This window comes from Sycon ciliatum, chromosome 7 (genome assembly GCF_964019385.1).
Source record: "Sycon ciliatum chromosome 7, ocSycCili1.1, whole genome shotgun sequence".
Classification (NCBI taxonomy): domain Eukaryota; kingdom Metazoa; phylum Porifera; class Calcarea; order Leucosolenida; family Sycettidae; genus Sycon; species Sycon ciliatum.
In genome coordinates this window covers 3059140-3072707 of record NC_088649.1, presented here as the reverse complement: position 1 = coordinate 3072707, position 13568 = coordinate 3059140, and the positions used below count along the sequence as shown (strand labels likewise).

At 45.8% G+C, this 13568-nt stretch overlaps 1 protein-coding gene across 4 annotated transcripts; it reads left to right on the top strand.

Moving 5' to 3' along the window:
• Positions 1-744: 744 nt before the first annotated feature.
• LOC135820741 (uncharacterized) lies at positions 745-12937 on the top strand. Of its 4 annotated transcripts, none has more exons than XM_065333757.1 (3): positions 745-771; positions 887-952; positions 10700-12937. In XM_065333757.1, the coding sequence occupies exon 3, from the start codon at positions 10805-10807 to the stop codon at positions 12404-12406; it is 1602 nt and encodes a 533-aa protein (XP_065189829.1). In that variant the 5' UTR covers positions 745-771; positions 887-952; positions 10700-10804; the 3' UTR covers positions 12407-12937. The 4 variants fall into 4 exon arrangements, with proteins under 4 accessions (XP_065189829.1, XP_065189827.1, XP_065189825.1 ...); XM_065333755.1 differs by having other exon boundaries at positions 753-771; positions 887-956; XM_065333753.1 differs by lacking the exons at positions 745-771; positions 887-952 and adding an exon at positions 10189-10397.
• Positions 12938-13568: the final 631 nt, after the last annotated feature.

The window sequence follows — 13568 nt, the reverse complement described above, 5'->3', positions numbered from 1 at the left end:
TGCAAACCACGCAAAACAGAGCCATCCGCTGTATCGATGGCAACCCGCCCCGGACAGCCATGCAGCCGCTGCTCACTGCTCACTCCCTGTACCGTGTCAGCGAGCTCTACAGGCAGAAAATATTGATCACCATCTGGCGGTGCATCCACGCCCGCACCAGCCCTGTGCTCGCCCAGCTTCTGACCCCGGCACAAAGCACCCCTACCCGCCATCAGCAGTCAAATGGCCTACTAAGCCAGGCAAACCGTAGCCGCCGCGGTCAGCGGAGATTTTCTGTTGCTGGTGCTCTGCTGTGGAACGCTCTCCCTGGTGAGGTCCACACAATTACCCGGCTACCTGAGTTTAAGCATGCATGTGTACCATACGCCTGTAGGGAGTAGTTCGAGTTGCTGCTGATCGGTCTGCTCTCCCTCCCCGTGCAGTTCAGTAACCCGCACGTAGTATCACAGATACATCGTATTCTCTCTCTCCCCCCGTTTACCCGCAGTTATTAGTATCCTATTCTCTTACTATGTGCTTCCATAGCTTTTACTATGTTCTTCCATAGCCACTTCTAGGCTAAGCCTTCGCCGTCATTTTATTGGGTCGTTATCCCGTTTGAATGTGCGAAGTGAAATAAAAACCAACCAACCAACCAACCAACAACGCTATTCTTTAGGAAAGGAAACCGTGGAAATTTGAGGCAATAGTAGAAGGAGAAAAAGGCCACACGTGTTGTTCAATTGGAGATTTTGAGTATTCCAAGATTGCGGAAGACAAGTGCCGCTACCTGTATGTACATTAAATTTCTATTACTGGTTAAATTTTCGTCTGATGATCGATTCAGTTCGTGAAACTCAGAGTTACGAAACAGCAACTGCTCGTGCCTCTGTCTGTGCATGTACAGGTTTATGAAGGATAGGCTGGACGTTCTTGGACACTGGAAGAACTGAAGGACTGCTGAACAGCTGCAGTGAGTAAGTTCTGTTTGTTATCTCTTTGACTAGGAAGTTTTAATTTCTTTTCCAACTGGCTGTAACAGTGTGCTTCAGCTGAGTGAGTACTAGTGTCACAATACACACTTAGCGAGATCCACTAGTAATATCTTAGATGGAAAGGTGTACCTAAAACTCACTACAAGTACGATCAGTCGCTCTGCCAACGACGTCTTCAGGACGTTTGATGGCATTTTGGTATCAGCTATACTGCCCTGTACTAGCTGGGGGACGTGTGGGCGTACATTGCAGTAATGTCTGGCGCCACATAATGTAGAATCAAGCTCATCAAGCTCAGTACATAACAATGTGTGGGCGTACACCAAGCTCAGTATACAAATGTATCCACTGTACACTGTGACTCAACTGTGCATAGACTGTAATGCATGCTCGGATTACGGGTGGAGGTTTGCTTGTCTTGTTCGCAGCTAGAAGTTTCCTTTACTGCTGACAAGTTAGTTTCTCGTCTTTTTCGCAGGCAGAGGATATTCATGAGATATGCAGTTGAGGACACCAATGCAGCAGTACTTATGGTTGATTCAACTGTTGGTAAAACACACACCTGGCAGTATGGGCCAGCCTGCTTTGTCGGATACCGCCAGCCATGCATCGACTAGGCGCAAGGCGCGAACTGATGGTGTGCTGGTGGTGGTGAGAAGGAGAGCTATGTGCTAGAATAACTTACTTTGCAGCCTAGAGAACGTGTGAGGGCAGATATGTATTTACCGCCATACTGCCACTGTGCCAGGTGTGACCAGCATTTGAATCAACTAGAGTTTTCATATTACTCATATTGCTGTCTTGTTCGCATGTAGACGTTTATTCCTATACTACTGACAGGTTTCTCGTCTTGTTCGAAGGTAGATTATTCATAATTACTCTTATTGCTCTCTTATTCGCAGTTAAGGGGGCGCCCTGGTCGTAAAATCCCTGAAAATCGAATTTGTAAATTCATATCGAGTGCTACATCAGTTGAAAGAGCATGAACAGCTGCATAATCTCTGAAAATCTTGTCTCGATCTGACCAGCCGTTCAAGAGTTATGGCCGAAAATGTGCCCTTGTAAGGAAAGATTTTTTTGTTGTGCGCTGTCATTTGTTGGCAGCACTGTATTTGAATGTGAGCAGACCGTGCGCAACTTGTCGTATCATGGAAACACGCGAAAGTGTGCAGAATTGTGCTCCAAGTCCAAAATATCACGTTTTTGAGCCATGTATTGGGCTGCACGGCGGCAGGACGTTTGCCAGCACCCTCGTGACGTTGCAGATATGTGGCTTGATTATTGTAGTTGACGTTGATTTAGTGACTTTGGCAAGTTTCAGTCGTGTCAAGAAGTCAGGTAGGATTCAGTACTAGGCAGTAGCGGAACATGAGTGGTAGTCTTTGCCGGTTTCTGAGGGTATCCTGGATTTGGTGTGCAGCGCTGTGGAAATGGCTTGCTGTGGACGTCCCAGCACTGGATATTGTATCAAAGGTACGACCTCGTAGCACGTGCTAAACCTAAAAAAATTCAAAAATTGACTTGGGTCTGTGAGAGAACGCCCACTCGTTCCGTTGTGACAGATTGCAGGGCCACGTTGAGGGGCCCTACCCCACCACCCACGGCTGCTTCTGGACTTGTTTTAGGTTTGGGTCCCGCGCACGGACAGAATGGGCACGAAAATGTGAAAAAAATTGTAAATGCATTTGTTTGGCTCCTGGGTGGCTCGCACACCGCGGCACTATGCCGGAAATTTGAGTTTTCCCGGCTCGGAAAGCCTGTCGGTGAGGCGCAAGAACTTGTAAATCATGTCCTGAGGGCTAGCATAGTGGCAGCAGGAGTGTGTGGTCAAAATTTCACTCAAATCCATTGAGAAACACCAAAGTTACGGTCAATTGAATGCCATATGAAATTTATGGGTAGGCCGCCCCCTTATTAAAGAATACAAAAAAGAATACATAAAGAATACATTACACAAGAGAGAGATTGGAAGCTTTGTTACAACTCTGAGTTGTAACAAAGCTTCCAATCTCTCTCTTGTGTACAATGCTCTGCCCTAAATGATTATTTTATTTATTTTATTACGGAGCATGAGCAAATCGAATTTTCGATTTGATTATTCGAATGGCAAAAAGAAAATCAGAGAGAAAATTCGAATGAAAAAGAGGTTCAGCATGTAGCGCAGTCCAGTATTTTCGAATCGAGTTTTTTTAGCTTGAGCAGTTGAGGACTGGCATTTTGAGATGTGCAATGAACGGAGTTGCTGTTGTTTCTCATTGCCTTTGGGGATGACGCGAAGCGGCGGATGCTTCATCCGATTCAGGCTATTGGCGATAGGATCTCTTTTGGAGACCCCTTGAAAAGGCGGATCTCGGCCGAGCTCCTCCGCTATCCCTTGCATATCAGGAGACCCGCGGACGAATAGCTGAGGGTGGGCCCTACACTGCCTCAGCAGAATGAGATCCATGGTAAGGTCGACCCTCAAATATTTGGCACACTTTGAGTTGCCCTCTCCCTGGGGGGAACTCACCATAGACGCAGATGCCGAGACAACGCCAGCAGGGCTACTGCAGTACTGGGAGCAGGAGGCATACCGGAGCTGGTAGTTGGTGACAAAGCCATGATTCCAGGATACTTGAAATGAAACAAAATGCACACTTGATAAAACTGTTCACAGTTCGAGAGAGAGGAAAGCGTCAAGATTGACAAGAAGTCCGGTTCGACTGTGCCTTGTGCACTGACATGTGCAACTACGAGTAGTACTCCCTGGTAAGAACTAGTAGCTACATGCACAAGAATGAGTACTCGTAGTGCGCCGTGTACTAGAGCACGCGCGGAGCATTCGAAAAGTATTCGAAAAGTATTTTCTGTTTGCGGGCATTTTTCAGTCGAACAAAGCCCTAGTTTCGACTGGTTGAGTGCTTTTCGTGACGATTCTCGAATTTCACTCGAATATTCGATTTTCTGATGCTTCGTATTATTTATGCATTCCCGTGGCTATGCAGAAGGCGTTACTTCAGTAACGTCTGGCGCTAGCCAGGGTCCACACAGCTTTAATTTGGTGTTTGTTTGTGTGTTTGTGTCACGCCTGGCGCTATCCCGTATCTGTCCCGTACCGTACCGTACCAGCAAAGACAGCTGGCCACAATACTTTTATTCCCGTAGCTATGCAGAAGACGTTACTTTTTTATTTTTTATTTTATTTTATTTTTTTACTAAGTACACAACCTACTCCTCAGAAGGGGAGAAGACAACAGAGTATACAATGACAAAACAGCAGGGAGAGTAGGGGCTGCAAAGCAAGCCTGTGCTGGTGAGGCAAGCCCACAACACCGACCTATGGTCTCGGCGTTAACGTGAGCTTGCGCACCATAGCCTAAAAGAGGGGGGTGATTTAGTGCGATAAAGACAAGAGAAGGTGAGGTAGAATGGATGAGGAGAAAGAAAGAGAGAGAGAGAGGGGGGGGGGTGGAGAAAGAGAGAGAGAGAGAGAGAGAGAGAGTGAGAGTGAGTGAGAGAGAGAGAGTACTTCAGTAACGTCGACGCGCAGAAAAACTAAATCTGCAGCCTCTTTTGCCGTCGGACAGGATGCGGATTATAGGAGACTGTAAAGTTATGTAATGTCCAAATTTCCACGTGAGCAGCAGGCCACTCGCGTTGATTTTTCGACGTGCGAGCCAAATAACGCGAGCTGAACTTTCGCGTCGCAGACATCCGGTCGACGCGCAGAAAAACTAAATCTGCAGACTCTTTTGTCGTCGGAAAGGATACGTATTTTAGGAGACTGCTAAGTTATGTAATGTGCTCCACAGGCAACCATGCATTCGGCGTCGTCATTGGCTCAACAGGTCAATGTACATGTATTACTACAAAAAGGCCAGAAAATCCGATTTATTAATACTGTATTAAAATCGACTAATTTTCGTTGGCGATTTAATTTATTTCGCTGATTTCGCCGCTTGGTACCAACCGGCCAAAGTAAATCGCAGGCCAAAGTTTGTCATATAGGCAAATGATGCATGATTGAGCAATGGATGCATGTTAGAGCAAAAATACCGATCGATTTCAAATTTGACGTGAAATTGCGCGTCACGTCGGAAATAACGTGCATCTTAACCTCTCTAATAGAGAGGTTTCTATTTCTCATCGGCCAAAATTTGTTGATTTACAGTATAAGGAGATAAAAAGAAAAGAAGGAGCAAACCAAAAGTAATACAAGCTGGATCGACATTTGTGTACACTGTATTCATGTATTGTAAAACTGTGGAGACAATGTGCAATAAAACGATGAAAAATGTGAAGAAATTGTGTAGAGAAAGAAAGGGATTCAAACAAGTTTTCGTACAACACTCATCAGGAATCATCGTTGTACTAAAGGACACTGAAACAAAAATTGAACTATTATAGAAAATCTAAGTTAGAGAAATAACACTAAGAGCAACAACAGTGAAATTTACAAGTGTGAATTTTAACAATCAAAGCGAGAAATGAACAAAGGAGAAAGGAAGGAAAGACAACGTGATAACACATAACAGCAGTACATTACACCTAGAACATTAACGGCCAAGCTTGGCCGCACTAAACACGACACGTTACTTGAACAATTTCAACCCAATTATACTATCTTTCTGTACACACAAATTAGGCTTGTACAGACGCTGATAGAAAGCTTCCAACACTTTTAACTGTAGTCCATAACCATGACGACCACGGCACAATACAGTGAACGAAGAGTCAGAATACGCACCGCAACAATCAGGACTAGCCAGCAGATGATTGTACACTGAAGACTTGCTACCACGAAACCTACGCACAACACTAACACTCTCACCGGCACTCTCACCATCACTCCCATCACTGCTCTCCGACTCACTGCTCCCTCCGCCGTCCGTTCCATCCTCCGCTTCCTCTGCACTCTCTCTGTCTCGTCCATCCCGCCTGTATCAAAGGTACGACCTCGTAGCACGTGCTAAACCTAAAAAAATTCAAAAATTGACTTGGGTCTGTGGGAGTCTGTGAGAGAACGCCCACTCGTTCCGTTGTGACAGATTGCAGGGCCACGTTGTGGGGCCCTACCCCACCATCCCATGGCTGCTTCTGGACTTGTTTTAGGTTTGGGTCCCGCGCACGGACAGAATGGGCACGAAAATGTGAAAAAAATTGTAAATGCATTTGTTTGGCTCCTGGGTGGCTCGCACACCGCGGCACTATGCCGGAAATTTGAGTTTTTCCGGCCCGGAAAGCCTGTCAGTGATGCGCAAGAACTTGTAAATCATGTCCTGAGGGCTAGCATAGTGGCAGGAGTGTGTGGTCAAAATTTCACTCAAATCCATTGAGAAACACCAAAGTTACGGTCAATTGAATGCCATATGAAATTTATGGGTAGGCCGCCCCCTTATTAAAGAATACAAAAAAGAATACAGTCATAAAGAATACATAACACAAGAGAGAGATTGGAAGCATTGTTACAACTCTGAGTTGTAACAAAGCTTCCAATCTCTCTCTTGTGTACAATGCTCCGCCCTAAATGATTATTATATTTATTTTATTACGGAGCATGAGCAAATCGAATTTTCGATTTGATTATTCGAATGGCAAAAAGAAAATCAGAGAGAAAATTCGAATGAAAAAGAGGTTCAGCATGTAGCGCAGTCCAGTATTTTCGAATCGAGTTTTTTTAGCTTGAGCAGTTGAGGACTGGCGTTTGAGATGTGCAATGAACGGAGTTGCTGTTGTTTCTCATTGCCTTTGGGGATGACGCGAAGCGGCGGATGCTTCATCCGATTCAGGCTATTGGCGATAGGATCTCTCTTGGAGACCCCTTGAAAAGGCGGATCTCGGCCGAGCTCCTCCGCTATCCCTTGCATATCAGGAGACCCGCGGACGAATAGCTGAGGGTGGGCCCTACACTGCCTCAGCAGAATGAGATCCATGGTAAGGTCGACCCTCGAATATTTGGCACACTTTGAGTTGCCCTCTCCCTGGGGGGAACTCACCATAGACGCAGATGCCGAGACAACGCCAGCAGGGCTACTGCAGTACTGGGAGCAGGAGGCATACCGGAGCTGGTAGTTGGTGACAAAGCCATGATTCCAGGATACTTGAAATGAAACAAAATGCACACTTGATAAAACTTTTCACAGTTCGAGAGAGAGGAAAGCGTCAAGATTGACAAGAAGTCCGGTTCGACTGTGCCTTGTGCACTGACATGTGCAACTACGAGTAGTACTCCCTGGTAAGAACTAGTAGCTACATGCGCAACTAGAATGAGTACTCGTAGTCGTAGTGCGCCGTGTACTAGAGCACGCGCGGAGCATTCGAAAAGTATTCGAAAAGTATTTTCTGTTTGCGGGCATTTTTCAGTCGAACAAAGCCCTAGTTTCGACTGATTGAGTGCTTTACGTGACGATTCTCGAATTTCACTCGAATATTCGATTTGCTGATGCTCCGTATTATTTATTTATAACAACATCTCAAGACTCGGTGGAAACACCGGCCAATGTTAAGAGAGTGGGTGATTGCCAACCACGGCGATAAATAAAAATAAGGGGAGGGAAAAAGAAAGAGTAGCAAAATGAACAGCAACAACAACTCCGTAAAGAAAGATAAACAGTTTCCTCTGAGACAAAAATGCGATAATACTCATAAAAAGGACACACTTCAGGCTCATTACAAACATCTTGAAAGTTTTTGTCTTCACAAGTATACTTTCAAGCCTTCTCATCAGGTGAAATACAGGCAAGGGAAAAGGAACAGGAACAGTGGATTAAATACAGTAAGAAGGTGGTAAAACAGCGCAAAAAGAAAGAAAGAAAGAAAGAAAGAAGATAGCTAAAGTAAACAGCGAAAATTGCAATAATGACACAAAGGTGCAAATGCGAGAAAACTCAATAAGCGCGACATGTAGTGCGACAACAAGTTTAGTTACATGTATGTCCAGTGGTTGTCTCTTGTTGTCGCACTACATGTCGCGCTTATTGAGTTTTCTCGCATTTGCACCTTTGTGTCATTATTGCAATTTTCGCTGTTTACTTTAGCTATCTTCTTTCTTTCTTTCTTTCTTTCTTTTTGCGTTGTTTTACCACCTTCTTACTGTATTTAATCCACTGTTCCTGTTCCTTTTCCCTTGCCTGTATTTCACCTGATGAGAAGGCTTGAAAGTATACTTGTGAAGACAAAAACTTTCAAGATGTTTGTAATGAGCCTGAAGTGTGTCCTTTTTATGAGTAATAAAGAAAGATAATGTCAAATAAAAACAGTGAAAAACACAGAGACGCAAAGGACATGTGGATAATACACAGAGACGCAAAGAACATGTGGATAATACACAGAGACGCAAAGGACATGTGGATAATACACAGAGACGCAAAGGACATGTGGATAATACTCAGAGACGCAAAGGACATGTGATTATTATTGAGCACTCTTCGGACAGTGAAGCAAACCACATGACTACGTAAAGAATTCATTACTAAAACAATACATAAAGAACTTAGAAGTTGCGACTTCGGCGGTAATAGTCATGAAGTTGATTGTTCCAACTAGGAACACACGCTTCTTGCCGAACTTGACACTTGACTGACTCACGACTGCCATCCAGAGCACACGAGGAGCACGTCGCACCTTCCATTTGGCAAACCTGCAAGAAAGCACCACTCCCTGCTCAATACACAGTGTTTCGGGGAATTCACCCCTCATCAGTTGAGCTTGAGTAGGCTGAGGAAGATTGTGCCTGAAAAGCACCACTCTGAAAAAGTAAAAAATTACATTGACATGTACATTGGTGTGCCGAGTAGTATCATCCTCGATTACCCATCCAACCAAGACGTTATCAGGTCCCAGACGCCGAGATCGCACGCCGAATGTGAAGTGCATCTAGCCTTGAACCTGTTGCACAAGGCACACACATATGACAAAAATGACATCCACTCCGATTATTTCCAGAGGCCAATCATAACAGAACACAGAAATAAAACCACGGGCTCAACAAAGTACTACATGTAAACGCAAAGGAAAGTAGTTAAAATAATCCATGAAGTGCTATTTTAATTCCAGGGCTGACTGCAGTGTGGCGTCGTGGCCCGATACCCGCTGAGCATAGACACAAACTCCATTTGGCAGGGGCAAGACATACTATTTTGGAATAAAGTCATAAAGTACAGCATTCCAATGACATAACGGACACCTCGTGCAAATGCGTGGTCTGTTCATCCGGCCAACTCTGCCACGCATGAGAGTGTGTGCATGTTTGAGTGTAAAGTAAATTATATTTTATTACACATTTCTTCGACACAACTTACTCCACATCTTCGCATTTCTCATAATCCATCCACCTACACTCCGTCTCAGTTGAAGAAAAACTCTCCCAGGTACAGGTATACACTAGTCACCACAGCCATGTGATGACATTGGGATGGGTCCCAAGCACGATTGCACTCTCCAGTTACAATTTATTTGTCCAGATTATCTGTGAAGACAAAATGCAATGCATAGCGGCAATCGATGGATGAAGAGAGAGTTTGTAAATACACATATCTTTCCACTTGTTCAGGAGCTTACCTTTTGGAGTTCACATCGTTTACACGATCTCTTATGCTGTCTTGCACCTTGGCTTTGTTGACCATGGATACGCCATCCCAGAAGACATTCTACAGGAGCTACTAATGCAGAGCGTTTCTCACGCTCGATCTCGGCGTTCTACCTCGTCACGCCAATAAAATCCTCCGTGACACTGGCTACAGTCATAAGAGACGCCTCAGTAAGGTAATGAGCACAACAACACCGTCGAGATCAAGGACAAAGAGAAAACCAAACACTCACTGAAAACAGCAAAGAAGAAACGAAGAAATGCACACGATTCCTATAATGTTGCCACTGACAACTGGTTCGGTGGAGACGACGCTACTTTTGTTTGTCCCCAGTGGGATCGTTGCTATGCGTATCGAAGGTACTGTGACGTCATCACTTAACAGCCCCATAGCGGCAATGAAGAAGCCCACAAGCACACATGACGATTTTGTAATCGACATTACATAATAATATTTTATTTACATCGTATACTGAAGTGCACAGTCCAGGAGAGAACGTACATGTAAGTGGGTCTAACTCCCCCGCGACCACTGGACATCATGATTGTTTCAAAGCGGAATACACCCTGTGTCGAGCGTGGCTGTGACCAATGGGACAAGCTCGCCTGTCTTTCAGCAGCTGTACATAAACGACAGTCAAGCCTAATGTTCTTTCAGTTGGACCTTGTTTTCTTGTGGAGCTGTACGGTGCGCTCATCTCGGCTAGATTGAAGAAGAAGATAAGAAGGTTTGTGAAGTAGCCGCGTCTAGAGCAATAAATAAATAACTACCAGTGGTAGACAAGCTGCTCGGGATCGAATCGATCGTATCGGAGGTGCCAGGGGATCGCTTCCGAGAAGAAACTCAAAACACATCGGTAAGATTGGATTTTACAGCTTATCAGCTACTGCAGTGCTATCAGTGTCATTTCCTTTCTTGTCACAGTAACACCGAAACGCACAGGTGCATTGATTAAAAACCTGACGGAAACGCAAGCGGGATCTCAACGACATCCAATCAATTTTCCTATTTCATCGCTGGCATACAAGTTTCGGGTCTTGTTCATGGGCAAGAATACTTTCTACATTGAATACAGGCTTATTGTCTTGTTCGCAGCTAGAGGTTTTCACATAGTACTCTTTTCTTGACTTAATACTGGTATATTTGTCTTGTTTACAGGTGCATTGATCAAAAGCCTGACGGAAACTCAACCGGCACCTCAACGACATCCAACTTTCCAAGCAGAACTTCAGGAAAGAACGAAGGTGAGAGTCTGAAGCGAGAATGTCGACCGCAGCAAAGGTTGTGCAGAATCACGGGGCGACCTCGCCTTGTGAAGTGGTGAAGGACGTGATGGTCAATTGGGATTCACCACCATCACTGGAGGCGCAATTGCCAGCAAGCAGTGAAGGAGTAGCTCCGGCACTAACGGCGCAGACTGTCGGTGATAGGCTGTTGCACTGGAAAGGCATCATCAAGCAGAATAGACATTATTCGTACTATGCCGTCGGACAAGCCCTCCATTCCATTCTATACGACGAGCATCTTCTAAGCACTAGCTGTTTTCACGCGTGGACGAAAACTGAGGTTGGCCTGTCACGAAGCAACGCCTATGAGTATATTCGCGGTTACAAGATAGCACGAATGATCCGCAGTCAAGACCCCAACATGTTAGTTCCGACGGCTTTGTCGCATTTCCGAGTGTTCAACAATATTTCTTTGGAAGACAATGCAGTGAAGGTGTTTCAGCTCTGGAAAGCAATTCTGGAATCAACACCACCAGAGAACATACATCAATTGACAGCAAAGGAGATCCTGGCCAAGGGCAAATCTATACTCTGCAACGGCACCAGCAATGCGGACACCATGCCAAAGCATCATCTCCATGGTGATGACTTTGAAATGCAGGAGAGCCTACCTTCCTCTGCTTTGTCCCAGGTGGCTAGCAGTAACAAGCGCAGGCAGCCAGTTTGGGAACATGAGCGCAGATCCGTTGGTTATTCTCAAGCCCAGCAACATGATATCGACTGTGAGGCGCATGGCGATGTTGATTACAATGGTGCCTACAGCTACACTGATGACGACGCCGATGAGCAACCAATGTTCGAGACCAACAGTCGGACGACACACGCAGGTCAAGAAAAGCGCCGCAATCACCCAAGCAGACATTGCAATCACCCAAGCAGACATCGCAATCACCCAAGCAGACATCGCAATCACCCAAGCAGACATGTGATGAGTACCAGTGGTAACAATGGCCACGGCATGGTCAATGACCAGCAACACGGCCAACAGTGTGAACGGCATGTAAACGGTGACATTGCTGTTCGTTCACCAGACGACGCGCTACCACCACTACCACCACTACCAGCACTGATTCCAATATCCATCACACCAGGACAACTGGCTGGTATTGCCAGGCGATTGGTTAGGCCTGGTTTTGATGTGTCCGTGTGCCCAGCGGAGACAAGCGACGAGGAGTGTGTCATCGATGCAGAAACAACGCACATGTCCCATGGATACATGAAACCATGGAGAGGAACAGTTTGGGGAAACTTCTCCGGACCCCGCTTTGACGACCATGACGAACTGGCAGTCTACGTTGGTGCAGCAATGGATAGGTTCAACGATGAAGAGTATGACTCGGGAGTGTTCGTTGTGAATGTGGCATTCTTCTCCAGCTTCTTCCCCAAGCTACTCGAATACCCGCACTGCTATCTTCGGAAGCCACTAGAGGCTCACTTGCCAGGTGATAGTACCAATGATGATGCCATCACCCACCGCCAAGTCATTGTTGCCTACTTTGGAAGCGATGTGAGCCAGTTTGTTCAGGTCATGACCAACCATGGCTACATTCCTGGTGTCAATAGCTGGTGTCCTTTCTAATCATTCCTATAGAAATAAAAATTATGCAGTGTAGTGGACATACGGTATCATTGCTACTTCTTGTATTGCTACTGTTCTATCCTCTTGATGTAACGACAGAGCTGAGCCTGTGAACGTTTTTGTTTTTTCACGGCATTTTCTCTTGTTCTGCGCAACTCCATTGAACCTGCCATCGTGGTCTTTGTTTTTCCTCTTGGTAGTTAAAGGTGCCCGCCCACCCTGGTTTCATGGGGGTCTTCCGCTGTTCTTCTTGATATTCTATGCCAATGTGTGTGGCTTATGATTATGACATACACTGGACATTACATACCATTTCTTGCTGTCTCTATTCTTGGGTCCGACTGGCAGCGGGGCAGGAATTATTGAAATAGAAAGGTTTTTTGGCCGAAAGGCGTGTTTTTCCTCTAGCCCGGTTGAGCGGTCGCGGCTAGGAATGTAGGGAGTCATTGTTTTTCAGGCGCTCCCCGGCTGCCCAGTCACCCATGCTCACCACTGGCGATGCTGTTCCACTTGATTTAACGGCCTTTTCTCCTGCTTGCTGGCTGTTCTTTGATGGATTTAGATGTTTTTCGGCTATTTATCTATTACATTGTATGTGGCTGCGAGTGTAGTTTTTTGCTTCTACTCATTTCTGGAAAACCACTACGGTGGTGAGTGTGATTGCTCTGGTAGACCACTACCCCATGTACTGAACAGTTGCTTTGCGAGTGAAAAATATGGAAAGTTACTATTCTTGCACTGGACATATAATCGGATCCACCCGTACTAGCCTGTGTGCGTCTTGCTCAACTCGTTATCACTTTGGAGATGTCACATGTAACCCTTTCCCAAAGGTAGACCATGTAGTAGTGGTATTCTATAACCCAATGCAACCAGGCAGGCACAGTGGGTTGGTCAAAGACCATGATTGAGATACGAGAGGTACCTGGTTCAAGTCCTGCCTGGGAGCGGTTTTTCCAGCCGTGCTGCTACCCACAGTCAACTGGGAACTTGTGGCCAGGCACAAGGGGTACATGGATGCAGCTAATGGGGTCGTTTTCGGCACTTGTGCCAGTGGTTGTGAGACTTGCCCACTCACCCCCACCGTAAGGCGCTGCATCTGCCGCTAGGGTTTATCGGGTGTTAGCGGCCGTCGTGAGTTCCCTTCGGGAACGGATACGAT

Coding starts and splice junctions, on each gene's coding strand:
- LOC135820741 (XM_065333757.1), top strand. CDS start 10,805: ATGTCGACCGCAGCAAAGGTTGTGCAGAATCACGGGGCGACCTCGCCT.